We start from the raw sequence: 27,688 nt of genomic DNA on the forward strand, positions 1-27,688 counted from the left end.
GAAGATGGGTACTCCGGGGAAGTCTGCGCAAGGCAGAGGCAGAGATCGGGGCTGAGAAGCTGCAAGCCACTGAAGGCCAAGGGTTGACGGCCACCTCTCGATGCTAGAAGGGGCCGGGAGGGTTTTTCGACCCAGAATCTAGGAAGGAGCATAGCCCTGTCAACAGCCTCGATCTAAGACTTCTGGCCTCCAGGGCTGGGCGAGAACAAAATTCTGTTGTTTTCAGCCACTTGGTTTGTGCTGCTTTGTTTTGACGATCCTAGAACACTAATAAAACCCCACTATGTAGAATTCTGTAACTGACAAACAGGGAGAGTCTCGGTCCTTCTCATCGGCACGTAATCTACATACAATAACATGCCAAATATGTTTGGCAAGTGCAATATGTTAGAAATAAGCCCACCAACTCAATCAAAGGAGGGACGTGGAGACTCAGAGTACAATGAAGACAGGCTTTAATCAACGTTCTTGCAAGAGCAGGTGTCTGATGGACAGACACACTCAGGGTGGTTACAGCAGGCAATTTATCCCCTAGCCTGCAAGTCCCTCCCCTGGTTCCTCATTGGCTGAGCACTACAGAGGTAAGTCCCTCCCCTGATTCCTCATTGGCTGAGCACTACAGAGGTTACAGCCTTCCCCAGAAGTCGCCTATGCCCGTGTAAGGCAAGAAGTAGTCTGACTGGAACAAGTGTACATTCCCTGAGGTGACGCAGACTTTCACTCCTTCCTTTGTTCTTCGGTGCATGCTCATTGCAAAGCCCACAAAAATAAGCCCTCCAATCGGAGAAGGGAAGAAGAACCAGGAAGCGAAGTGTCTAACGGTTTGGGACTCCATGGGGCGGGGTGGGGGAGGGGTCATATATATTTCCAATAGGTTGTAAACCTACTGTTAACTAGACAGCACGGCTTTTATTTGGTATTGCTCAAAATGAATCCTCTCCCTCACTTCTCACACAATACACCCTTAGTCACCTATAATAGCATCAAAAACATTTCTGTCATCTCAATCAAGTCCCTTTTCCAGACAACTGCCACCCCCTCCATCAGTGGCTAACACTTTGCGACATTAGTCACCATAGAGGGGTACTGCCCGTGCTTGGATGTAACACACATAGAATCCAACAGTCCGTGTGCTCTTGTGTCTGGTGTCTGGCTCACGTGTTTACTGACCCTCCCCCATTCATGCTCTGTCTCTTTCCGTCTCAAAAATAAACGTTAAAAAGAAATTTTTAAAACAAACACCTGAAGGCTCTGGAGAGTGACCGAAGGACAAGGTTTGGAGGGGAGTCTTCACTTGGAAGGAGAGACGAACACTAGGAGAGACTCCTGTTGCCTGCAGTGGTTAGTCTGAGGTCAGGTGCCCATCAGCGACATGCAGCTAAAAGCCAGTAAAAAATCCCCATCTCACTGGTTTGAAGAAGGAGGTGAGCCCCAGCCCCAGGGGGGAATACCAGGAGAGACAGATCCAGAAACAACAAGTCCTAAATTCCTCGGGCTGACCTACCAACTACTCGTGGGGTGGGGGGTGGGGTGGACTCCCAAGCCACCAAGATGACCCTGAAAGAGCCACGGGGAACTTGGTCACGCCGCCCACCACAGACGGGATGGAGCTTGAGCCGGAGTCCAGCCAAGCTGTAGTAAAGCAAAAGAATTAACCTTTTCCCGAAGACTGTAACAGAATCCTGTCCACAGCGAACCGTCACCGTGTAGGAGGCGATGCAGAAAGAGGAGACGCATGAGCAAACAGGACACCGACAGGACACGGGGAAAGGCAGTGGGTGACACCGGACACCGAGGTGTCCCCGAGGCTGGAGGTGGTGGGCAGAGATTTTACAGAAGCCGTTAAGAGTGATGGTCTAGGATATAAAGAAAACAACTATGTTCATAAGAAAAACATGAACCTCAGAGAAAGAAATAGAAACCACCAAAGAGCCCAGTGTAGATGCTAGTACAGTATCTGAAAGTTCAGGAACTCGGCAGATGGACTTAACAATGGATCGGAGATAGCAGGACACCTGCAGGCACAGCTCAGGTCCTCTCTTGTGAAGAACAGAGCGGGGATTGAGATGGAAACCATCTCAGGGACCCGTGGGATAATACCAAAAGATCCAGCTTATGCGTGACTGGAATCAGGGGACAGGAGAGGGAGACTGGGGCGGAAAATATATTTGGAAAAATAATGGCTGAAATCTTCCCGAGCCTGATGGAACACAGACATTCAGGGAGCCTGGGAGCTCAGCTAGCCATCAGCAGAGTGAAACCACACACACACCTGGACACGATCAAATGGATGATTCCAGAGGTGGGTTTTTTTTTCTAAGTCTTAAAAAAAAGGCGAAGAAAAAAACACGTACGAGAAAAGAGCAAACAAACAAACAAACAGCATTCACTCATCAGAAGCGTGGAGGTCAGAAGACGGTGAACTGGCACCTGTAAAGGGCCGAAAGAAAAAAACCTGCCAACCCAGAATACTCTGTGTGGTATATAGCACTGTCCTCAAAGCAAAGATGCATCCAGGGGCTCCTGGGAGAGCTCAGTCAGTTGAGCATCTGACTCTTGATTTCAGCTCAGGTCGTGATCTCATGGTTCATGGGACGGGAGCCACACGGCGGGCTCTGCGCGACAGCACAGATCCTGCCTGGGATTCTCTCTCTCTCAAAATAAAGAAAGAAACTCAAAAAAAAAAAAAAAAAAAAGGTGTATTCAGATAAAGGCATAACAACGAGAATGTATTGCCAGCAAACCTGCACTACGGGAACTGCTGAAGCAGGGCGCCTGGCTGGCTCAGTCGGTGGAGCGTGTGACTCTCGATCTCGGGGTCAGAGGTTCGAGCCCCGTGTTGGGCGTGGAGCCTCCTTAAAAAATAATGCCGAAGGAAAATTTTCAGGCTGAAGGAACATGGCACGAGATTGAAATATGAATACGTGGGGGGGGGGGGGGGAGCACCAGAAATGGCAGGTACCTGGATACGTGGAAAAGGACCATCTATAGTCTTAATTTCTTGAGAGTACATATGAGTCTTTTAAGCAAGAGTTATGACACCATAGTTTGGGTTCTGGAGCGTGTAGTGTAACATACGCGACAACAACAGGACACGTGTCCTCTAGGACACGGAGGCAGTGAATGGGCACATGCAATTGCGAAGTAAAATGGTACAATACTAACTCGAAGCAAGTCGCGAAAAGTTCAGGATGGATCCTGCGATCCCTGGAACAGCACTTAAAAAAAAAAAAAAGCAAACAATTATAGCTAAAATGTCAATAGATAAATGCAATTGGGATTCTGTGATACCATTGATATAAAGGCAAAACTAACCTATGGTGAAAAAAAGTCACACCAGCGGTTGCTTCTGGGGACTGGGAGCAGGAATTGACTGGAAAAGGAAGTTTCCAGAGTGATACTGGTGGTCTATTTCAGTTGGGCTGGTGGGACACAGGAGTAGGCCTTTGTCAAAGTCACTAAATGGTACACTTCACATCTTTACCACACGTTAAGTTTTTTTTTTTTTTTTCAACGTTTATTTATTTTTGGGACAGAGAGAGACAGAGCATGAACGGGGGAGGGGCAGAGAGAGAGGGAGACACAGAATCGGAAACAGGCTCCAGGCTCCGAGCCATCAGCCCAGAGCCTGACGCGGGGCTCGAACTCGCGGACCGTGAGATCGTGACCTGGCTGAAGTCGGACGCTTAACTGACTGCGCCACCCAGGCGCCCCGGCCACACGTAAGTTTTAATTTCAAAAAGAACTCTAGGGGGGGCGCCTGGGTGGCGCAGTCGGTTAAGCGTCCGACTTCAGCCAGGTCACGATCTCGCGGTCCGCGAGTTCGAGCCCCGCGTCAGGCTCTGGGCTGATGGCTCAGAGCCTGGAGCCTGTTTCCGATTCTGTGTCTCCCTCTCTCTCTGCCCCTCCCCCGTTCATGCTCTGTCTCTCTCTGTCCCAAAAATAAATAAACGTTGAAAAAAAAAATTAAAAAAAAAAGAACTCTAGGTACAAACTGAGCTCTAATTCATAGTACATACGCTTGAGTGTTTGAAGCGACAGATACTGAAATCTGCAATTTTTAATTTAAATTTTTATTATTATTTTTTTGCTTTTTTTTGTAATTTTTTTATTGTTTGTTTACTTTTGACAGAGAGAGAGACAGAGTGGGGGAGGGGGAGGGGCAGAGAGAGAGGGAGACCCAGAATCCGAAGCAGGCTCCAGGCCCCGAGCTGTCAGCACAGATCCTGACGTGGGGCTCGAACTCATGGACCATGAGATCATGAGCTGAGCTGAAGTCGGACGCTCAACCGACTGAGCCACCCAGGCGCCCCAAATGTTTATTTAGTTTTCAGAGAGAGAGAGAGAGAGAGAGAGAGAGAGAGAGAGAACAGGGGAGGGGCAGAGACAGGGAGAGAGAGAATCCCAAGCAGGCTCTGAGCTGTCACTGCAGAGCCCGACAGAGGGCCCGATCTCACAAACTGTGAGATCATGACCTGAGCCCAAATCCAGAGTCCGATGCTTAACCTACTGAGCCACCCATGTGCCTTTGCAAGTTATTATTTTTTTAATTAATTAATTAATTAATTTTTAATGTTTCTTTTTTTTGAGAGAGAGAGAGTGTGTGTGTGTGTGAGAGGGAGAAAGGGGGAAGGGTAGAGAGAGGGAGACAGAGGATCTGTAGTGGGCTCTGTGCTAACAGCAGAGAGCCCGACACCAAGGCTCAAACCCACGAGCCAGGAGATCGTGACCTGAGCCGAAGTCAGATGCTTAACGGACTGAGCCACCCAGGCTCCCCTCTGCAAGTTGTTTTTAAATGTAGGATAAAAATTTAAATGAACTGATGGATGGATGGAGGCACGGATAGGTGCACGGACGACATATGATAGCCGGGGCGCAGGGGTGCAAGAGCTCTGGGTCTGGGGGCCCCAAACCGACCAGGTTGGGCCACTGGCCGCTGACAACATCCAAAGGCAGAGAAATGAGTGGCAAGTGGGACGAGAAAGTTCCTTCTCTCGGCGAGGCCAGCGCCGGGAAGAGCGGGCTGGCGCGTCTCAAAGGCTGTCTCCAGAGTGCCAGAAATCGTTCAGGCCTATGAAAGCAAAGGGTGGGGCAAAGGTGGCTGGGTCCGTGCAGGTGGGCAGGGAAGGCCAAGTCGGCCCCAGTCCCTGGAGTCAATGACAAGCGGGGTCTTGCTGGCTGGAGGCACCCCTCATTGAGGGCGTAGTTTCAGATCCCGTCAGGGGAAGTTTCCTCCTCAGGGTCTTCTGCCTGAGCCAGGAGGCCAGCTTGGGAGAAGAACCCAACCAGAAAGTGTGAGGTCAAAACGGAGGCAGCTGAAGACCTTTTTCACTCTGTGAGCGGTAGAATCACGGCACCGTGTTCACGGTGGCCTCTACGCGGTAGGTACGGGAGCGTTTGCTGTGTGATTCTTTAAAAATTTTTTGTATGTTTCAAGTTTTTTTTTTAGTTTTTTAAAATGTTTATTTACCATTGAGAGACAGAGAGACAGAGCATGAGCAGGGGAGGGACAGAGACAGGAGAAGACACAGAATCCGGGGCAGGCTCCAGGCTCTGAGCCATCAGCACAGAGCCCGACGCGGGGCTCGAACTCACAAACTGTGCGATCGTGACCTGAGCTGAAGTCGAACACTTAACCCACTGAGCCTCCCAGGCGCCCCTGATGTGGGGCTTAAATCCACCAACCACGAGACCATGACCTGAGCTGACATCGGAGGCTTAACTGACTGAGCCCCCCAGGCGCCCCTGTATGTTTTAAGTTCAAAAAAATAAAATGTTGGGGGAAAAAAAACCTAGCACCTAGCTACGAGTCTTGAAAAACAGATTTGCAAGACCTTTACGGAGAAAATTACGAAGTTCTGTTGAAAGACTGAAGGACTGAGTAAACCGAGAGCTTTGCTCACAGGGTGGGATCTCCGATATCGACAAGATATTTTTACCCCGGTTCTGAGGAAACCTCCAGCAGGCTCCTCAGTGCCATGTGACAGAAGATTAAAGATGGAAATGCAGCAGGGCCAGGGCCAAGGGCAATCAGAACACCCTTAAAGAGTCGGGGGAGGACTTGTCACCAGATACCAAGACCTGTTTCTAGGCCCAGAGTGAGTAAGATGGTGGTCGGCGCCACGAGGACAGACCATCCGGCCGATGTGCCGAGGGAGCATCAGGCAGGCCGACACCCCACAAGCGACCCCCCGCCCCCAGGCGGGATGCGTGTGACGTTCCTCAGGCTCTCCTGGCTGCCCAAGAAGGAAGGAAAGGGAAAAACCAAAGGCTGGCTGATAGACATCACAGTCGTCATCAGTTCATACATGTCTGAATAAAGTACAAGGGCAATCTTTTCTTTTCAATGTTTATTTATTTTAGAGAGAGAGAGAGAGAGCACGTGTGGGAGGGGCAGAGAGAAGGGGAGAGAATCCCAAGCAGGCTCCACACTGTCAGTGCGGAACCCAACGCGGGGCTCGAACTCACTAACTGTGAGATCACAACCTGAGCTGAAGTCAGAAGCTTGACCGACCGAGCCACCCAGGCAGCCCCCCAAAAGGCAATCTTCTCAATAGCTTAACCTCCAGAAACCCATAGACTCAGTTTCCTGGAGCCCCAACATCACCCACCCTCTCCTCCGTAGGGATGTGGGGAACAAAGACAAGACGGAAATGCAAATAACATTAAATTTCTTTATAACCTGCAGCCTCCTGAGGCAAACAGAGTAGAACATTCCTTCAGGAACTCCCTACTGTCTTCATGTTACTGACTTACTAGAGGAAAAACCAGCTCAGGGTGACAACAGTCAGGCCTCAGTTATCCTAGGAGTCCTCTTTACCATGGGAAACTCCTTCTGGAGGCTTCCTTTTGCCTTGACCTCCCCCAACTCTGTAGTGTATAACCAGTCACTCCTCACAACCCTAGGGCAGCTCCTCCCGTCCACGGGCCCAGTCCCTGTGCTTTGATGAAATCACCTTTAAGCACCAAAGACACAAGAATTCTTTCTCGGCTATCGGTTCCGGACCCCCACCACGCCAAAACCGCATCAAATGCAACAGAATAGAGAGACCCTAACGGACCCGGCACAGAAGGACAGCTGCCAGCATGAGGCCGATGACAGTGCATGTCAGGGAGAAGAACTTTCCGGTAGGTTTTCAAACACGTGTTCGATAAGCGGTGCTCGGGTGATGGTTATCCAGAGAAAGCCACATTAAATTGAGCCCTTCCGTTAAAAGCACGCACAGGTCGCTTTCGGTAGATTAACGACTCAAGTGTGAGGCAAAAACATTAAGTGTTTGGAAGATAACAAAAGAGACTGTCTTCACGATTTCAAAGCAGGAGGCGATCTCTTAAATTTGCCTACGCTGAAAGAGTTGAAGTGGCCACGTAAAAACCGGAAGAAGGCGTTTTTAACGTGTGTCAGAGAAAAGCAGTAAGAGCAAAAGCATGTGACAAACTGCCAGAAACCCTAGAAGAAAAAGCCCAACAACCCGAAGCCGCGAGCCACCGACCGACCCAGACCAAACCCGGAAGAGTGCTCCCCGGCTGGGCCTCGCCCACCGTCTCAGCACACGGTGTCCTGGGTTTTTACAGGCCACTTAAACTCAAATGTGAACCTGTTTTGGGAGTCTCCGGGCACAAGGCCCTGTGGTAGGAAGCGACCTGGACAAAGGCGGAGAGATCTCAGCCTCTCGGCCCAGGAGCTCACACCGTAATGGGCAAGGCCAGTTGGAAATAGGGGCGGGATGGCAGATGGAGCCGGAAGGACACCGCGCTAGAAAGACGGAGCGGGGAGCAGCGGGCCTCAACCGCAGGAGGAAGAGACAAAGAAACCTTGCCGGGGAAGGGGACCTTACCGGCACCACGAAGGGTGAGCCGACTTTAAATACGAGGCAGGATTAGGGAGAGATGAGAAACCAGAGCCGTGTGTGCTTGGTGGGTAGTGGGGGTCTCTCCAGAAGAGGAAACTGAGGCACGGGGACTCATTCGCCACCAGAGCCGTGGCCGATCCCTTTCCCAGCGGAAGACCCGCTAAGGCCGGCCACGGCCTTGCAGGGAGACCTCCTGGAGCACCCCCCCACCCCCGGCCCATCAGTGCCGGATTTCTGCGTGATTCTTGGGCACCGCCACGAAGCGCAGCTTCCGGAGGAAAGGTGGCTTCTGCAGCATATGTTCGTCCCACAGGTACTCGGGGGACAGCACCTTGGTGGGCTTGTGGTCCAGCAGGTACCTGTTCAGGTGGCTCTCGTCGTGCCTCACGGCCTCGATGCCGTGGGCCCGGTCGACCACCATGGCCTGGTGACAGGCCGACGTGAGCCGCAGGACCTCGGCCACCGACCCCCCGAAAAAGCCTCCCGCGTAGTAAAAGTCGCCCTCGTCCCTGGGGACGTGCGCCTGGGACTGCAGCCGGCGCTCGTAGGTGAAGGCCCGTGGGCCGCCTGGTAGAAGCCGGGGTGCAGGGTGCCGAAGAGCGGGGACAGGATCTCCACGCCCACGTGGTCGCGGAACCTCATGTCCACGTCCACGCACACCAGATAGTCCACCTCGTGGAGGAAGCGCTGCCGGGAGAAGTTGCTGATCATCTCCATGCGGTGCATGGACACGTCCTGCCAGCGCGAGTAGTTCCGGACCTCCAGGACCACCACCTGCCTCCCTTCCCCGAGGGGCACGCGGGGCACATCCCCCGGCCGGTCGGTGAACACGTAGTAGGTGACCTTGTGTCCCACCATGAAGTGCTTCTCCGCCGTCTGCAGGAACAGCTCCAGGAAGACCACGTATCTAAGACCAACAAGCACCCCAGGAGAGACGGTGGGTGTTAAACACAATCAAACAGCAGCAGAAAAACAGACTTAGGCAAAACCAGCTTATAATACCATGGCCATCCCTTGAGGACATCATGCTAAGTGAAATAAGCCAATTGCAAAAGTCAATCTACTTGACAGAGGTGTCCAGAAGAGGCAAGTTCATAGGAACAGACAGCAGAAGGGTGGTTGCCAGAGGCTGGGGGAGGGGGGAATGGGGAGCTAGTGTTCAATGGGCACAGAATTTCAGGTTTGCATCTGAAGACGGATGGTGGGGATGGTTGCCCCACAATGTGAACACTTAACACCACCGAAACGCACGCTTACAAATAGTTAAGATGGTCAATGTTCTGTGCATTTTACCATGATTAAAAATCAAAAGATACGGGGCGCCTGAGTGGCTCAGTCGGTTGAGCGTCGAACTTCAGCTCAGGTCATGATCTCAGCTCGTGAGTTCGAGCCCCGCGTCGGGCTCTGTGCTGACAGGTCAGGGCCTGGGGCCTGCTTCCGATTCTGTGTCTTCCGATTCTGTGTCTAATATTTTAAATTTTAAGATATTAAAAATTTTTTTAATCGAAAGATAAAAATAAAACCATAGCCAATCTACTAGACTAGCTAAAGACCATGTATCTCAACTGGATAGTAAAAGGAGGCCTTCAGACTGCTTGGGTATTGAGCAGATAGTCTCAACCACAAGGTATTTTCTTAGTCCACAAGGCTGGCAAAAGTTCAAATGATAGATAATGTCCAGATGATGGATTTCTCCAACCCATGACCCTCAAATGGTTCCTTGTCCTTAAGAAAAACTAAAAACGAATTCAGGACACTACCGTGGTCCTCCAGACCCTACAAGACCCGCCCCTGATGTGGTCTCCTTCTCCTCTTGTCCACCTTTTTGTCCGGGCAGGCTGGCTACTTGATGTTCCCGACACAGGCCAGGCATGCTCCTCTGGGCCCTCACACTGCCTGTTCCCTGGGGCTGGGACCCTGTTCCCTGCAGTGCTCGCCCCCTATAATAGCTTCCATTCCTTGACCAATGTCCAGAACTGCATATGCCTCATAGGTCTCCCTGCTAGCATCAACACAGATGCATGAGGCGGTGGGGAGAGGGAGGGGATGCTGCAGGCTGTGCCCTTGAACGGGTGTACATTTTACAACGTGGAGATTATAACCCAATAAGAAAGAGCAAATAAATACACAAATAAATATGAAGATACATCCCTCTCCACCCCTTACCCAGCCTTAGGTATTCTTTTAGAGCCCCTATCACCACCTTGACATATTTTGTATTTGTGTTTTACTTCTTCTCCCGTCTTTTCCATCTTTACGTGTTCTTTCCGTCTAGAACGTAGCTCCATGAAAGTAGGCCTGTGTCTGCTTGGGAAACTACCTTACCCCTATCGTGCACACGTCATAACTGCTCAGTAAAGGTCTTTTTTAACAGATGAGTAAGTGAATACGTCAGTGTGGCTGAGAGCACGGGAAGGCGGGCACTCTCATGTACCCCTGGGTCAAGTAACCATTTGTATAACCCTTTCAGAGGGCATAGGAGAAAATACACTCAAACTTTAAATGTGTATATTCTTCCCCCGATTCCACTGCCCGGACTCTATGCCACAGATCTACTCGTATGTGAGTATAAGGACCCAGGTATAAAAGTTCACGGGCGACTCACGCCGTCAGATGCTGGTGAGGCGGGTAGAGCAGCCGGAGTTTCCGTGTATTGTGAGTGGGGGCGTGAAACCGGAAAAACGTGCGGAGTGGTTCTTTACAAAAGGAAAGCCGTCTCTCGCCTAAGCCTGAGTGGTTCTACTCCTAGATGTTCAATGGAGAAAAGGTAGATTGCGTGTCCGCAAAAGGTCTGTCCAACATAATTCATATTTACTTATAGTGTCCAAGCCCTGGAAGCAGGTGTCTGTCAAAACGGAAAGTGCAGAGGCAACTGTGGTGTGCCCACCCCACGGAACGCTAAGCAGCGAGAAAGGGCTACCGGTTCACGCAAAATCACGGCTAAATCTCAAAATTACGATTCTCAGAAAAGGCAGCACAAAGCGGGATATGCTTTAGGGCTCCAGGAGGCAAACCTAATCTTAGAGTAGAAAAGAATCAGGACAAGCGACGCCGCAGGAGAGGCTGTAGGGGGAGGGGTTGGCCGGAAAGGGGCATGACGGAACATTCTGGGGGTGATGGGAACACTGTATACGTAGAAAGAATTTTGGTTACACAACGATATGTATTCGCCAAAACCCAGGGAATTCGTGTATGTACATTTTGCCTGGGAAGAAGAAAAACTATAAACACATCTCAAGCTCCGGTTAATGACATGCACAGAGAAGTATTTAGGGCGAGTGTGCTGATGTCCCAGATTTAACTTCACACATGGCAAAAGCAACTATGAATGGATAGATGGACAGAAGGATGACCAGACGAGTAGATTACTGATCACGCAAGTACAATAAAATGTTAATTGTGAAGCTTATGGACTTATGGGAAACCATAAAAAGAAATAATATGTGCATGATGGGAATCCCAGAGGGAGGAGAGAAAGAGAAATGGGCAGGAAATACATTTACAACAATAATGGCTGAAAACTTCCCAAATGAGAGACCCGGACATCTGGATTCATGAGGCTCAATGGACCCCAAATGTTGAATCTGAAAAGAGCTACGGAGAGATGCATTATAATTAAGTTGTCAAAAGTCAAAGATAAGGAGGGTGCCTGGGTGGCTCAATGGGAAGAGCATGTGACGCTTGAAACTGTGCAGGCCACGAGAGAGAGGGATGATATAGTCAAAATGTTGAAAGAATACAACACCCAGCAAAGCTGATTTCCAGAAATGAAGGAGAGAGAAAGCGTTCCCAAACAAAAGCTAAGGGGGTTCATCACCAGTAGAGCCGCCTTACAAGAAATGCTACAGGGCATCACGCTCTTTCAGCAGAAGGAAGAAGATGCTGACTAATATGATAAAAACATTAATATATTGATAAAATCCACTGGTCATGGTAAACATACAGTCAAGGTCAGATGTTGTAATGGCAGTGCATAAATCACTTACAACTCTAAGAGTTAAAAAAACAAACATAAAAAATCCAACCATGAATACAGTAATCTGTTTATGTAAACAATATTTAAAAATATGTGAATCGTAGCACCAATCACCTAAAATGTGAGACAGAGAGAGAGAAGTAAACGTATTGTTTATAGAAGCTATTGAAATTAAGTTGTTATCAGCATAAAAGAGGTTGTTATAAACAGAAAATATTTTATGTAAGCCTTACTACCCGCAGAGGGAAAATCCGTAGTGGATACACTACCAGGAATAGTAAAGGAGTCAAAGCTACCGGTGAAAAGTCATCCAGCCACAAAAGAAGGCAACAAGAGAGGAAGCAAGCAACAGAGTCCACGGAACAGTCAGAAAACAATGAACAAAATGGCAACAGGAAGTCCTGACCTCTCAAGAATTACTTGACACCTCTCAAGAATTACCTTTTTTAAAAGGATTCTCCACTCAAAAGATGTCGAATGGCTACATGGATTAAAAAAAAGTTTTTCAAAGATCCAACAATAGTCTGCCTAAAAGAGACCTACTCTAGCTTTAGAGACCAGACTAAGAGTGAAGGAATAGAAAAAGATATTTCAAGCAAACACTGACTGAAAGAAAGACGGGAAGATATATTTATATCACACAAAGTAGGCTTTAAGCTAAAAATGATCAAAGAAGACAAAGAAGGTTACTCTATAATGATAAAGGGGTCAATCCATTAAGAAGATATAACAATTGTAAACAGTTATGCACCCAACAACATCAGAGCAGTTAAACACATAAAGCAAATACTAACACAACTAAAAGGAGAGATAAACAGCAATACGATATTGACGGCTGACTTTAATAAGCCACTTTCAAAAATGGATAGGTCACCTAGACAGAGAATCGGTAAGGGAGCAGCATATTTGAACAAGACTATAGACCAAATGGACCTAACAGACAACATAGAACATTCCATCTAATAATGGCAGAACATATGTTCTTCTCAAGGGCACATGGAACATTTTCTAGGATAGACCATATGTTAGGCCACAAAACAAATCTTAGCAAACTTAAGAAGATTGAAATCATACAAAAGAAAATATTCAAATGGCCAATGGGTACATGAAAAGGTGCTCCACATTACTCATCGTCAGAGAAACACGAATCAAAACCATAATGAGGCATCCCTTCACACCCATTAGAAGGCTCATCTCAGGAAGACAAGAGACACAACTGCCCGAGAGCACGTGGAGAAAAGGGCACATTTGTGCACTGTCGGAAGATGGTAGGGTGGCCCCTGCAAAGTTAAAAACAGAACTACCCAGGGGCGCCTGGGTGGCTCGGTCGGTTAAGCGTCCGACTTCGGCTCAGGTCATGATCTCACGGTCCGTGAGTTCGAGCCCCATGTCGGGCTCTGTGTCAACAGCTCAGAGCCTGGAGCCTGTTTCAGATTCTGTGTCTCCCTCTCCCTCTGCTCCTCCCCTTTTCATGCTCTGTCTCTGTCTCAAAAATAAATAAACGTTAAAAAAAATAAAAATAAAAAACAGAACTACCCTACAATCCAGCAATCCCACTTCTGGAGATGTAGAAAGAGATAGATGATAGAGATGGGGGTAAAGATAGGAAATTAAATCAGTATCTTTTTTAATTTTTAAAAAAATGTTTTATTTCGTTTTTGAGAAAAAGAGCACAAGCAGGGGAGGGGAAGAGAGAATGGGGGACAGAGGATCCGAAGGGGGCTCTGCACTGACAGGCCCATAGCAGCAAGCCCAATGTGGGGCTCGAACTCACGAAGTGTGAGATCATGACCTGAGCCAAAGTCAGACACTCAACTGACTGAGCCACACAGGCACCCCAATATCCTTTTTTAAGGTTTTTTTTAAGAGGGAGAGGGAGAGGAAGAGAGAGAGAGAGAGAGAGAGAACACCAAGCAGGCTCCACACTCACACTCAGCTCAGAGCCTAATGAGGGGCTCCATCCCATGACCCTGGGACACTCAGCAATCATTTTAGGTGACTGATGCTCAATGGACTGAGCCACCCAGGTGCCCCTAAATCAGCATCTTGAAGAGATACCTGCCCTCCCACATTCACTGCAGCAATATTTACAACAGCCTGGACAGAGAAACAACCCAAGTGTCCACCAACAGATGGCTGGATAAAGAAAGTGTGAGATACACCATTCACAAAAATAAACTCAAAATGGATAAAGGACCTAAATGTGAGACAGGAAACCATCAAAACCTTAGAGGAGAAAGCAGGAAAAGACCTCTCTGACCTCAGCCGTAGCAATCTCTTCCTCGACACATCCCCAAAGCAAGGGAATTAAAAGCAAAAGTGAATTACTGGGACCTTATGAAGATAAAAAGCTTCTGCACAGCAAAGGAAACAACCAACAAAACTCAAAGGCAACCAACGGAATGGGAAAAGATATTCGCAGATGACATATCGGACAAAGGGCTAGTATCCAAAATCTATAAAGAGCTCACCAAACTCCACACCTGAAAAACAAATAACCCAGTGAAGAAATGGGCAGAAAACATGAATAGACACTTCTCTAAAGAAGACATCCGGATGGCCAACAGGCACATGAAAAGATGTTCAGCGTCGCTCCTTATCAGGGAAATACAAATCAAAACCACACTCAGGTATCACCTCACGCCAGTCAGAGTGGCCAAAATGAACAAATCAGGAGACTATAGATGCTGGAGAGGATGTGGAGAAACGGGAACCCTCTTGCACTGTTGGTGGGAATGCAAATTGGTGCAGCCGCTCTGGAAAGCAGTGTGGAGGTTCCTCAGAAAATTAAAAATAGACCTACCCTATGACCCAGCAGTAGCACTGCTAGGAATTTACCCAAGGGATACAGGAGTACTGATGCATAGGGCCACTTGTACCCCAATGTTCATAGCAGCACTCTCAACAATAGCCAAATTATGGAAAGAGCCTAAATGTCCATCAACTGATGAATGGATAAAGAAATTGTGGTTTATATACACAATGGAATATTATGTGGCAATGAGAAAAAATGAAATATGGCCTTTTGTAGCAATGTGGATGGAACTGGAGAGTGTGATGCTAAGTGAAATAAGCCATACAGAGAAAGACAGATACCATATGGTTTCACTCTTATGTGGATCCTGAGAAACTTAACAGGAACCCATGGGGGAGGGGAAGGAAAAAAAAAAAAGAGGTTAGAATGGGAGAGAGCGAAAGCATAAGAGACTGTTAAAAACTGAGAACAAACTGAGGGTTGATGGGGGGTGGGAGGGAGGAGAGGGTGGGTGATGGGTATTGAGGAGGGCACCTTTTGGGATGAGCACTGGGTGTTGTATGGAAACCAATTTGTCAATAAATTTCATAAAAAAATAAAAAATAAAAATAAAGACCAGCATTAATTTCAAAAAAAAAAAAAAGAAAGTGTGAGATATATATATATTACTCAGCAAGAAAGAAAAAGAAAGAAAAAGAAAGAAAGAAGAAAGAAAGAAAGAAAGAAAGAGAAAGAAAGAAAGAAAGAAAGAAAGAAAGAAAGAAAGAAAAGAAGGAAGGAATCCTGCCATTTGCAACAACATGGTTGACACTCGAAGCCATTACATAAGTGAAATAAGCCAGAGAGAGACAGATAAGTACTGTGTGATCCCACTTATATGTGGAGTCTTTAAATGACAAAAACAAAAACAAAAAACCCCGAATCCATAGAAACAGACAATAAGTGGTTACCAGGGGCAAGAGGTGCAGGACTGGGGAAAGCGGTGAAGGTGGTCGAAAGGTACGGATTTCCAGACATAAGATAAATCAGTTGTGGGAACGGAGCGCACAGCATGGCCACTGCAGCTGACATACCGTATCGCATATTTGAAAGTTGCCGAGAGTAGGTCCTCCTGGGGTGATCGTTTCACGACACATACACACATCAGACAATTATGTTGTACGCTTTACATCGAGACGATGTTATATATTGATTATATCCCAATAAAACCAGGCAAAGCGAGAAGGGGAAAAACAAGAACGTTAGCGGCGGAGTCCGGGTGGTGGGCAGACACACGTTCACTGTGACGTTTTCGCAACTCGGCCGCGCAACTGAAAAGTTTCGCGATGCAAGGTTGTCTGCAAGGGTGCTGCCTGAGGCAGCTCTCCGGAACGGTCAGCTCAAGCGGGGAATGCAGTGGCTCTGGAATAAGAGTGGGCAGCCGTTCGAAAGAATGAGGAAGGTCCGCGTGTGCCGACGTGCAAAGGCGCCCAACACATGCCGGCGAAGGTGCCGGATGTGAAACACGAGCCGGTTTCCAAAGCAAACAAGCTAACCCCAAAGCCGTAAATGCAGCTTGGAGCCTTCAGGTCCGACTCCACCGCATAGTAAGCCTGCTCCGGCTAAATGGGACGCCAAGCCTCAGTCAGCCTCCCAGGGGAACGCATCGGGGCGGCCGAGCACCTGCTCATGGGTTTGGGTCACAGGGTTAGTCCCGCTAAGTGGTCAGCAGTGGCTGCCAGGCCTCTGAATGGTTGATATGGTCACTTCTGGAGCAGACGACTCTCAGGTGTGGGGCTGCTATTTTGAGCAGGGGTGTGCCTGGTGGCCCGTGCAAATCCCACCAGGTTCACCTGTCCACAAAGCCACCCACGCCTCCCCCTCCCCCTGTGAGCACCCCATCCTGGCAAAGAGAGACATCTGGTGAGGAGTGCCCCCTACCTGGGGCTTGGCTTCCTGGTTTAGCTTGGGCACGTGTCCTTCTCCGCACAGCTGCCAAGATCTTACCTACCTATTTTTTTCTTTAAGTTTATTTATTCTGAGAGAGAGAGAGAGAGAGAGAGAGCAGGGGAGGGCCAGAGAGAGAGAGGGAGAGAGAGAATCCCAAGCAGGCTCCACACTATCAGGGCAGAGCCCAGCTCGGAGCTCAGACCCAGGTGCTGTGAGATCATGACCTGAGCCAAAGAGTCAGACACTTAACCGGCTGAGCCACCCAGGTGTCCCAGATCTCACTTACTTTCTGATGGCAAAAATGGTCAGTCCAACGGTGGTGTTTTCGAATTGTGCGTCCAGAATGGCAGAGTCAAAGACCCCGTCCCAGATGACAGGAGCAAACCAGGGGGTCATGACCAGCACGTCTGCCCTCCTAGAGGGAACAGGTCACAGTGCGTTAGAGCAGGGCATGGAAAGGTGGGCCGGGGAAGGAAGGACCAAAGGTCCACAGTCCACGAGCAGCGCAGTTAGACGCAGCCGGGATTCCAGACTCCCAATGCAGTGCTCTCTGCCTCATAAGCTCAGCCCCTGAGCCCTGACCCTGCCATTCCCTCACTGCCCCGCGTGGAGTGTCTCCTGAGCACCGCCGAGTGCTGGGTCCCACAGGACACTCCTTCTGGGAGGCCCCCAACCCCATTTCCGAGAAGGAGCTGCATCTCAGTGAGAGCAATAGCCAAGCCCTTTCCCAGCAATAGGGACTTGGCCATAAGAAACATATATTCAGTCTTTGACCCCAGATCCTGACACGGGGCTCCTAAACCCCTTGGAACTTCCTGGGTGATAGGGACACCTTTTGTTTTAATGAGGTGACCCGGGGGGGCTCCTGGATGGCTCGGGATGGGGACTGGCCACCGGAAAGACCACGCTGTGGTCAGAAGCGTGACACTGCAGCCCCAGCCCCCATCCTCCCGGCAGGTGCGTGTGTGAGGGAGCCTCCACCGGATCCTGACGACGGGTCCGAGAGGGCACGGAGGCTCCCTGGCCTCTCCACGCCGCCCTCTGGGGACCTGTGCCCCTGGCTGCTCCCACGACCTTGGTGATACGCCGAGACTAGAGTAGACGGTCTTCTTGGGTTCTGGAGCCACTCTAGAAAGTCATCGAGCCCGAGGAGGGGCCGGTGGGAGCCCTGAGCTACAGCCGGTCAGTCAAAAGCACAGGTGACAACCTAGAACTTGCAACTGGCACGTGGGGGGCGGGGGGCGGGCTGTGGGAGTGAGCCCCCGCCGTGGGGGCTGCTGACTGGGGGGGAGCGGCGGCATTGTTCCCTGTGGGAAACCTACCTGTTTGCTGGGAGTAGGGGGTAACACGAGTTTTCTTCAGGGACAAAGCTAGGCTTCCAGCCCCCTCCCATCTCGAGGGCTTCCCCTCCCCCCAGTGTAGCCCCACAGAACGTTCTCTGTCCCTTCTCCACCCTAGCCCGCACGGACGCCTCTCTCCTCTCCTCCCATCCCGTCTCACGAGTGCCTGTTCACCCGTGGCTTCTTGGGACACGGCTCCAGGACCCACGGGAACAGGCTCACGCCAGCCCGTCCCTCCAGATGGGCTGTGTCCAACAGAGATTTGTAATTTAAAATTGTTCTAGTAAGCACACAAAGGTAAAAGTGACCAGGTGAGGGGCGCCTGGGTGGCTCAGTCGGTTGAGCATCCAACTTCAGCTCAGGTCACGATATCACGGTTTGTGAGTTTGAGCCCCTCGTCAGGCTCTGTGCTGATGGCTCAAAGCCTGGATCCTGCTTCTGATCCTGTCTCCCTCTGCCCCTTCCCCACTCATGCTCTGTCTCAGAAATGAACAAAAAAAAAAAGTGACCAGGTAAAGTTACAATTAATCTGGTGTATGTTGTTTAACCCGCAACGTCCAAAATACCATCCTTTCAATACGTGATCGGTTTTTAAGATAAGAGACTTCGTATTTTTGAGATATTTTAAATGGAGCGCTTCGGACCTGGTGTGTGTGTGTGTGTGTGTGTGTGTGTGTGTGTGTGTGTGTGTCCTCCCCAGGGACAGCCCTCTCATTCCAGGGAGGTCACGTGTCAGGTGTCACGGCCTCCGGGTGGCTCTAAGGACTCAAGGAGGCGTGGGTACTGGTGTCAGAAATGACAGTGCGCACTCGCAGCTCTCCCGGCAGGGAGGTCGCGCGGCCTGGGCTCGGAACCCGACCACGCCCTCGCCGGTCGCACAGCCTCAGGCAAGCACCTTCGCTTCTCTGAGCCTCAGTTTCCCTGCTTGTAAAGCGAGGGCTGGCCAGCGTGGCCTCAGGGCGACCTTCCTGTCTGAGGCCGCAGGGACCGGCTGCCAGCACCATCTGGGGCAGGACAGCCAGGAGGTGGGGGCTGAGGAGGTGCGGGCTGCGGGGGCCGGGCTGCGGGGCCGGGGGAACCCAGCCCAGGCCTGTCCTGCGTCCCCAGGAAGAGATGAGAGAGGGTTCCGTGCCTTCTGTGGACACCCGGGAGTTGGAGGCGCCTTCCCTGGCACCCTCGCCCGGGACCAGCCCCCTCTCACGGCAAGAGAAGGAAAAGAAAAGGCCAGGGCAGGTGGCAGTGAGGGAGAGGAGAACTCGAGGCGGGCCGGTGGCCACGGCAGGCATGTGCCAACTTACGCAGGCTGCAGGAGCTGGGCCTTGGGGTAAACCATCCTGCAGAGAAGACACGCATCAGGGAGGAGGACAGTCACACCCAGAAGCGTCTCGGAGCCAGGCAGTCTACGCCCACAGCTGCAAGGTGCCGTCCTCCCCGTCTAGATGGCCAGCTGTGCCAGGAGCACCACAGGACTGCCAGCCTGCCCGCCTGCCCTCCTGCCTTCCTTCCTTCCTCCTTCCTTCTTTCCTCTCTCCTGCTCCCCCTCCTTCCCTCCTTCCTTTCTTCCTCTTGTCCACTAGTCACTTGTCCACTCACTAGACAGACAGCGGTCAAACGTGCCCACCCAGCCCTGGGGACGCCACATGCTTCCCAGTGATAAACCGATGAGGCTAAAAGCCAAGCAGAGGAAAGGGGGTCACCCCTCAAGGTCTCTGGTAACTGCCAAGGCTCTAGACTCCCCACATCTCCTTCCTCTCTCTCCCCCCACCCCTCTCTCTCTTTCTCCGTGTTGTAAGTCCTAACACGGGTCTACCTCACAACTACGAAGGCCCACCCCCACCTCATCCAGCCCCCATGCCGCGCCCACCTCCATGCCCTCCCCGGGCCACATCATCCTCAGGTGTTAGCTGAGCTGAGGGCTGAGAAGCCGGGGCTGGGTGTGCCACGGGCATGACACTGAGCAGCCCCACGGCTGGAGGTCAAGTGGAAACCCCCTGTGACTCCCATCATCTAATGTCTCCTCCTGTTCTCCTGTGCCCCCATCACCCTCCTCTCTCCCATCACCCTCCTCTCCCCTGGGAATCAGGCCTTGGACTGGGTGGGGGTGAGGAAGGGGATGGGGAGGCACATGTTGACTTGCTCGGAAAGAGGCACAGAAACACCCGAAGAGGTGGTCCCCATACCTGGGGACTTCAGGGACTCTGCAGGCGTCCGGGGGGCAGTCCCTTTCACTGAGGGAGGGAAACAGAGAGCACTCAGCCCAGGGCCGGGTCCTGGGGGAAGCGCTCCCGCGCCAGCGGGCAGGTCTCCTCCAGGGCCAGCCACGTCATGGCCCCTGAGGAGAAAGTTCCCGTGTGATGCCGAGCCTGGGCCAGGAGGGTGGAGCGGGGGTCTGAAGCAGGGCCGAGAAACCCTGGACACGCTGACCGTGTCTGGGAGAGTGGTGCACGGCTCCACCCGCAGGGGGTGACCACGGCCTCGGGAGAAACTGCCCCCCCAACACACACACACCTGGGGAGGAGGAGCAGAGACCAGGAGGCAGGAGCCGTGGCTGCCCCTGTGGGTCCTGGAATCCCCAGGAGAGCTCTGGCCAGGCCCCCCTCACCCTGTCAGCCCCGGGAGCCCCGCTCCCCGCCCCTCACCTGCACTGCTTTGTCTCCAGCAGCATCCCCTGCGGGACCACACGGCGGCCATCCTGGCTGAGGGAGGAAAGGTTCCATCGACTCACTTCGCGAAAAGGAGCGATTGCCAACAAAGAGCCGTGCCCTCAAGAGGGGGGCGCCCCAGGCCAGGATTAGGTGTGCATCCCCCCTCCCCACCGACCCCTGGGGACCCCAGCCAGGCCTGGGGGTGGGGGGAGGGGAGACAGGCTCCTGGATGGAGTTCAGCGGGGGCCGACGAAGGCCAGTGTTTGTGAGGGAGGAGGAAAGAGCGGAAATCACTACCTCGATGGCAGGCTCTCCCGTTGGCCCTGCAGGGGACGGCCCTCAGTGCTGCTGGAGAGAAAAGTGACACCAGCTGAGCCCACCATCTACCTGGCCATCCGACCAGCATGTGTGGGCCCCCCAAGCTGGACGGAGGGAGAACTGGGGTCGGGCCACGCCCTGGGGGCTCGTGACGCGTCCCGGTTGGGAGCTGTCACCTTATCTGTTCACAGGTCGCCAGGGAGGCCAGCTCTGGAAGGAATGAGCTCTGAGAGGACACTGAGCCTCGACCTGTCTGGGCCCTGACGGGGTCAGAGGGCCCCCACCCCCACTCGGCCCCGTCGAAGCGGCTGAAGGGACCCCGGAACCCATACCAGGCGCTATCCCTCCCAGAATCCCGGCCTTGCCGCACAGCCCGCTGGGCAGTGCGTGAACTCTGTAAACGTGTTCTCTCCAGCGCAAGCTAGAACTTTCTCTGCCTTGTCCTTTGTCAAGGTTTGAGAAAACACGGTGGAGGGAGGGACTCGGGAGTCACACTGGGAACCGAGGGTCTCTGGTTGTAAGTACCTCCAATTCAGTACATATGTATATTTCTATTTCTGCTCTAGATCTTTCTAGAAGGAACCGCCCTGAATCCAAAGACGCCGCCATTACCTTCGAGACTCTCCTATCTGCCTCCGTCCGGGAATCAGCCTGAAGACATTGCTGGGGGACAAACAAGAGTGTGAAACTGAGTCTTCGCTGGGCGGGAGGACCGACAGGATGGGGGTTCGAGGCTGAGACTTTAACACACACATTCTCACCCTTTTGGCCTCTGGCTCCTGAGAAAATGGACGTGGAGCCCGACCAGAGCCCTTCTGGCCCCATCCCCATTCCTGCTGGTCATCCGGACCATTGTAACGCAATCCCATCACCATAGTAACCAACAGCAGGGCCGAGGACCGCGGCATCCCGTTCACCTGAGGAGTCGTTTCTAGATGCAATTCCAGGCCCCTGCACAGTGCTGAGCACTTAGGAGGGGTGTGTATGTAGAAAGCTCTCTTTCTAACAAGTTCCCCAGGTGACCTGCGGACACTCTCAAGTCTAGAGTCATGCCTCCTTTCTATATTCCTTTATGTTTATTTCTCTCTCTCTCTTTTATTTTTCTTTAGAGATAGAGAGAGTGCATGAGTCAGGGAGAGGGGTGGGGGGGGGGGAGAGAGAGAGAGAGAGAGAGAGAGAGAGAGAGAGAGAGAGAGAATCCCAAGCAGGCTCCAGGCTCAGTGGAGCCTCACCTTCCTCGGGTGTGAAACGGGGACAATCATGCAGATCTTACAGGTTGTTGAGAGAATGTACAAGAATGTCCATCAAGCATCTCGCTCAGTGCCCAGCACAGGACACCACATCCAGTAAGTGTGAACTCCTAACAAATTACTTTACGGAAGTCATCGGTGAAAACGCGTATAGCTCTCAAGGTTAACCGCTACGTGAAAATGCCTTCCTGTGGTCTCGACTGTACATGTGAACATTCAGTTTCCACCTCAAAGTTGAGGCTAGGGGCAGTTTCACCTTGAATAAAAACCAGTGCACCGAAAAGGATCCACTAGATTCTATTTTTTTTAAGGGAATGCAATTTTACTAAGTTTGGAAACATAAACTTTACTGTTTGTTTTAAACAAATGAAAGGCAGTAAAAAAAAAAAAAAAAAAAAGGTGTTATCTGTTTTCGGTAAATGCATTTAAAGCACGGTGTGAGCTCTACGTAACCGGTGTTTCTAACAGGCTGTAAAACACTGCCTTCAGAAGCCCTCTGCCCCCCACCTCTCCCCAGGGAACCTATAAATGCCGACAACTCATCAGGGAGCAGAGCCGAGCGCTGGCTGGGGGTCTGCGTCCCTGGTCCCTGCGAAGTGGGCACCTGAGGCAGAAAACACCACCGTGTTCCCTCGTTTCCTTATCTGCAAAACGACAGTGACCATGTGGGTAACACCTTCTCTGGGACCACGGCTGTGGGCCAAAACCCTGACCGTTTTCATCAATTAAAGTCAAATCAGCTATACTAAACCCCAGCCCACCACAGGGACCCCGGGGACGTCCCCAGACTCTCACCTGTAGAAGCCCAGACACGCAGCCAAGAGCAGGAGCCCGCACAGCCAGGAGCTGGCACTCCTTCCCCAGAAGCCTGCGGAGAGGAAGCCTGGGTTATTCCGGGGCCAGTTCACCTGAATCACCTTGTTGGGGCCCACACTGGGCACTGGGCACTGGGCACTGGGCACTGGGCAGGGAGGGGCTTCTGTGGGCTCCAGCTCAAAGCCCTCTCCCTCTTGTGTGCCCTCAGGGAAGGAGGGCTACACCTCTCCTGGAGGCATAACCCGCTGAGCCTTGCCCTACAGCCCCTGGGCACCCGCCCTGGTGCCCCTCCCTGTTGACAAGCCCCCGGGGACGCGGGTCCACTCTTCACACTTCAGAGGCTGGGGCGCACCGCAGCCATTACCGCACAGGCAGAGCGTGAAGGACAAGGCCCAGGAGGGCTGTGACAGATGACGGTGCACCAACCCTCTCACCGAGGGGACCCCGCACCCCACGGGCACCTCGCAGCCCTAATGCCGTGGGGGCTCACAGCACAGCTACATACAATAATACATCATGGTGGGAGAGCCCACTACAGGGGTGCAGCACCACGGGAAAGGGGCACATTGGAAGGAAGCCATACAGCGTGCATCAGTTAAATCTTAGCTGAAGGTGGCGGGTACAGCAGGACCCACCACTGATAAGGAGCCTCCTCCCCCGAGCCACCCACCGCTGGGTTTTACGACGCCCAAGCCCGATGTCCCAGCGGCGAGAACCTCATTGATCACAAATGTGTTGGGGGGGGTCCCAAGTGCTGGACTGAGAAAACAACCAAACAAAACGTGCACATGTACACCTGGGTGCAGCCCAGACACTGTTACCAAAGAGTTTCACTGGGTCTAAGAGGGATACGTCCGTTTCCTCTGGGTGTGAAAATGTGAAAACCCACATGTACCCAAATGTGCAATCCCAGAGGTGTGTGCAAAAAATAAAGAGTAGCTTCTTTGGCCTTGGATTAGGCAAAGGTTTTATTTTTTTTTAATGTTTATTTATTTATTCTAAGAGGGGGGAGCATGAGTAGGGGAGGGCAGACAGAGAGGGAGACAGAATCCCAAGTAGGCTCCAGGCTCTGAGCTGTCAGCCCAGAGCCTGACGTGGGGGCTGGAACCCACAAGCTGTGAGATCATGACCTGAGCTGAAGTCGATGCTTAACCGACTGAGCCACCCAGGTGCCTCTAAAGGCACAGTTTAAATATGTGTAGTTATAGGTCAATTATACTGGAGCTGGTTTAAAAAAAAAAAAAAAAAAAAAAAGCAAGCCACAGTGAGATACCATTTCCCACCACCAGAGGGCGATAACACACCGCGTCTGCCGGCTGCTCTCAAGGCAGGGGGTGTGGGGAGCCGGCAGGTAGGGACATCACCTGAGAAGGTCAAAATTGGTTCTTGGGGATGCAAAAAAAAAAAAAAAAAAAAGACAAAAAAACCACCACCTTAGACATTAATTATTTGTGGCCTTCCAAAGCTTAACTTTACCCGCCAAAATCTTACTCCTTAGTATTTTTCTCTTTAGGGACAATACATTTTTTTGTTTTTAAAGTAGGCCCTATGCCAAATGTGGGGCTTGAACTCATGACCCCGCAATCAAGAGTCACGTGCTCTGCTGACCCAGCCAGCCACGTGCCCCCTCTCTTTGGAGGCAATTTAAATTCAATTTTATTTCCCTCCTTATACTGCTGTAACTGGGGAGGGGTGAGGTTCAGAAACACCACTGTAGGGAGTGGGAAGGGGAGGGAGTCCATGGGAAGGGACATCTGGCAGGCAATGTTTACCCAGAGTCAGACTCACTCAGCATGTGATCGGGCAAACCCACTTCTGGGGATCTCCACCACAGAGACACCTGCCCACGCGTAAAATGATTGTTTTTCACGAAGGCTTTGTCTGTAACAGCAGGAGCCTGGAAAGGACCCCAGTGTCCGTGGCTAGGGACTGAAGTCCACTTCTGCGTGACCAACAAAGGGGATGCTGTGCAGCTCTGAGAGAGAGTAGGGGCACGCTTAGCACAGGTTTAAAGCAAGGTACGGAACAGTGAAGACAGTACTCTACCTTTTGTATGTTGTTAACGCTTCCCTAAAAAACCTAAAAGTCTGCGCGGGGAATGACTAAAAACAGTTACATACAGGGAGCAGGAGGCTGGCAGAGGGGCCAGCAAAGGTCAGGCACCAGTCACACTTCTCCATCATGTCCTGAGGGACCGTTTTTAGCTTTGAACCATGCAAGGCTACTGCCCGCTCCAAATAACAAAATTAGATAAACCCACAAATAAACCAGAATAAGACAGAGATGCTGCATTTTCGGTCTTGGAGAGGGTCAGGCCCTTTCTAAGTCTGGCCACAGATTTCTTCTTAATAGCCCTAAATGAAGACAAATAAATATGACCCAGTGAAAATAAAATTTTCATGCACAGTTGAAAAGACAACCATAAACGCAAAGAAACATTTTTTTTTTAAAGTTTGGAACTCATATCATAAACCCCCAAGCCCTTTGATAATAGCTCCTAGGATTTAATAAATAAGAACAACTACTGAATTGGGTTTTTTTTTTTTTAATTTTTTATCTTTAATCTCTAAACCCAATGTGGGACTCAAATTTACAACCCCCAGATCAAGAGTCGCACGCTCCACGGACTGGACCAACCCAGCCAGGCGCCCATGAACTGTTTTTTCTTTGGTTTGTTTTAATGTTTATTTATTTATTTTGAGAGAGAGAGAGAGAGGGTGGAGGAGGGGGGGGAGAAAGAGAATGAGAGAGAGAGAGAGAGAGAGAGAGAGAGAGAAGGATGGAGGGAGGGAGGGAGAGAGAACCCCAAGCAAGCTCTGTGATGTCAGCACAGAGCCTGGAATGGGGGTCAATCCATAAACGAACATGAGATCATGACCTGAGAGCTCCACCAACCGAGCCAGCCAGGCGCCCTGCCCACAAAGGGCAAAGGGTCTCGGGTGACAACTCAGGCCGCAGGCATTCGACCTCGCTACGGTGACCGCCGCGCAAGAAAGATTGAACTGAAGAGTCCAGATTTGCCCCATCAGGGGCGCCACGGGGCAGTGGCTGGGCTGACCCAGGTGAGCTGGGAGACCCCGCCCCAATCAGAGCAGGGCTTGGGTGAGAGGGATCCTGCACAGCACGGGGCACATATGGCGCACCTGCGTCATGCATGCTCTCCCTGGACACTCCCTTCCTGGGGCCCTCCCAGTGCTCCCCTGCCCTGGAGAGATTGAATCATCCTGTCTCCATACCCTCCGTCCGTCCTCCCCTTCTCTCCTCCCCCTCCCCAACCAGCCTTCACCCCAGCCACCCACTGGGACCCCTGCAGCCCTAACCCCGCACTCTCTCCTCCACCCTCAGTCCACTTGCCCCATCAGCGTGGCTGAACTGTGCTCCCTCTGGTCTGTCTGCTGGTGACACCCGCCCAGCCACCTCTGTACCTCCTCCTGGGGGGGGGGGGGGGCCACAGACACTGGAGGCTCCAGGCGTGGTCCCGGCCTTTCTTGTGCCCCCACCGTGCACCATGGGAGCATGAACTATGACATCTACCCTGCCATCCCCTCCGGTCATTCTCCAGCCTTTACCTTCTGTCAACCCCTGGACCTGGGGACCTAAGCACTCATGGACCCTCCCCACTGAAGGCACATCAGCCCTTTCACAGCCAAACACCCAGGCCCCCCGCGGGGCACACTTCCCACATCATGGCCAGGCACCAGAGCGCATGGACAGATCAGAGGGGTCTCCCCACCCCAACTCAACGCACCGGCACACCCTGTCGGTCACACCTTCAGAGTGTGGTCCTGGGTGCGGCTGCTGGGGGAGAAAGCTCGGCAATTCCTCAAAATGTACACAGAACTGCGCGTGGTCCGGCAATCCCACTGCTGGGTCCGCACGTGCTCATGGCGGCAGTGGTCCCAGAAAGTGGGAGTAACTCAAGTGTCCAACAACGAATGAAGGAATAAGGGAAGTGTGGTCTGTCCACACCGTGGAATATCACTCAGCTCGTGCCTTCGCGGCTGTGGGATTCCGCTGGCTCCAGGAGCTGTCCTTCCCACCAGCCACCACCCACACAGGGTCTCTGCTCACTTTAGAACCAGGGCACAAGTCAAAAGTGGACGCCCAGTGACCCCTCCCAGCTAGCTGGGGACAGCACTGCTTGAGGGAGCCCTGCTCCCAGTCTGGCTGCCTCTTATCAACAAAAGAATGTTGATGACCACACTGTTGTCTTTGCCTTCCTCTTCTGGAAAAACATGTGCCCTCCTGCCCAGGCTGAGCCCTGTCTCCCTAAGGGGCTGAAGAAGCCCCTTCCCACTCTGTGTCTCCTCCCAGGTGCCCCCAGGGCGCCCCCCCCATCCCCCCACCCCAGCCAGGCCCAGTCCCAGGAGGCAGGACGGAATGGAGGGAGGAATCTAGGGCTGTGTCCTGATCTCCCTGGACCTTCCCAGCGTCTCTCCAGGGCCACTTCCTCCTGTTCTCAGGGAGACGGCTGAGCAGAGACCCGGGGGCCTTCCTAGAGGTCTCTGGGTCACCTACCTTTCTCCTCTGGTCGGAGAAGGGGAGACCGCAGGGACTGGGGTTCGACCCCAGCTGTGGAGGGTACCTGGGAGATCTGGACCCACACAGCCCATTTTCACGTCCCAGCTTTGGGCACGGGCTTTGGACTGCCGTTCTGGAAGTTTCACTGAGGCCACACTGTGTGCCAGGCTCGTGCAAAGGGCCACAGATGAGAAGGTGAATAAACAATGCCAGGTCCCGGGCGTTAGGAAATGTGCACAAACCAGGATCACGTCCTCGCCATCCTGGTCACCGAGGACAGGCAGC

The 27,688-nt window shown here is 51.9% G+C and overlaps 1 protein-coding gene across 1 annotated transcript in view; it reads right to left on the reverse strand.

Annotated features, from left to right (window-relative positions):
• Positions 1-6,429: 6,429 nt before the first annotated feature.
• The window catches only part of LOC125150244 (histo-blood group ABO system transferase 2-like), a 29,697-nt gene continuing 8,438 nt past the window's right edge, over positions 6,430-27,688 (reverse strand). Inside the window, 9 exon segments of the mRNA XM_047829848.1 lie at positions 6,430-8,411; positions 8,414-8,760; positions 16,800-16,928; positions 19,152-19,187; positions 20,034-20,081; positions 20,493-20,549; positions 20,796-20,846; positions 21,429-21,479; positions 22,862-22,934. Coding sequence (XP_047685804.1) covers positions 8,074-8,411; positions 8,414-8,760; positions 16,800-16,928; positions 19,152-19,187; positions 20,034-20,081; positions 20,493-20,549; positions 20,796-20,846; positions 21,429-21,479; positions 22,862-22,934 — 1,130 coding nt within the window. The 3' untranslated portion in view covers positions 6,430-8,073.

Source organism: Prionailurus viverrinus, chromosome D4 (assembly GCF_022837055.1).
Source record: "Prionailurus viverrinus isolate Anna chromosome D4, UM_Priviv_1.0, whole genome shotgun sequence".
NCBI lineage: Eukaryota > Metazoa > Chordata > Mammalia > Carnivora > Felidae > Prionailurus > Prionailurus viverrinus.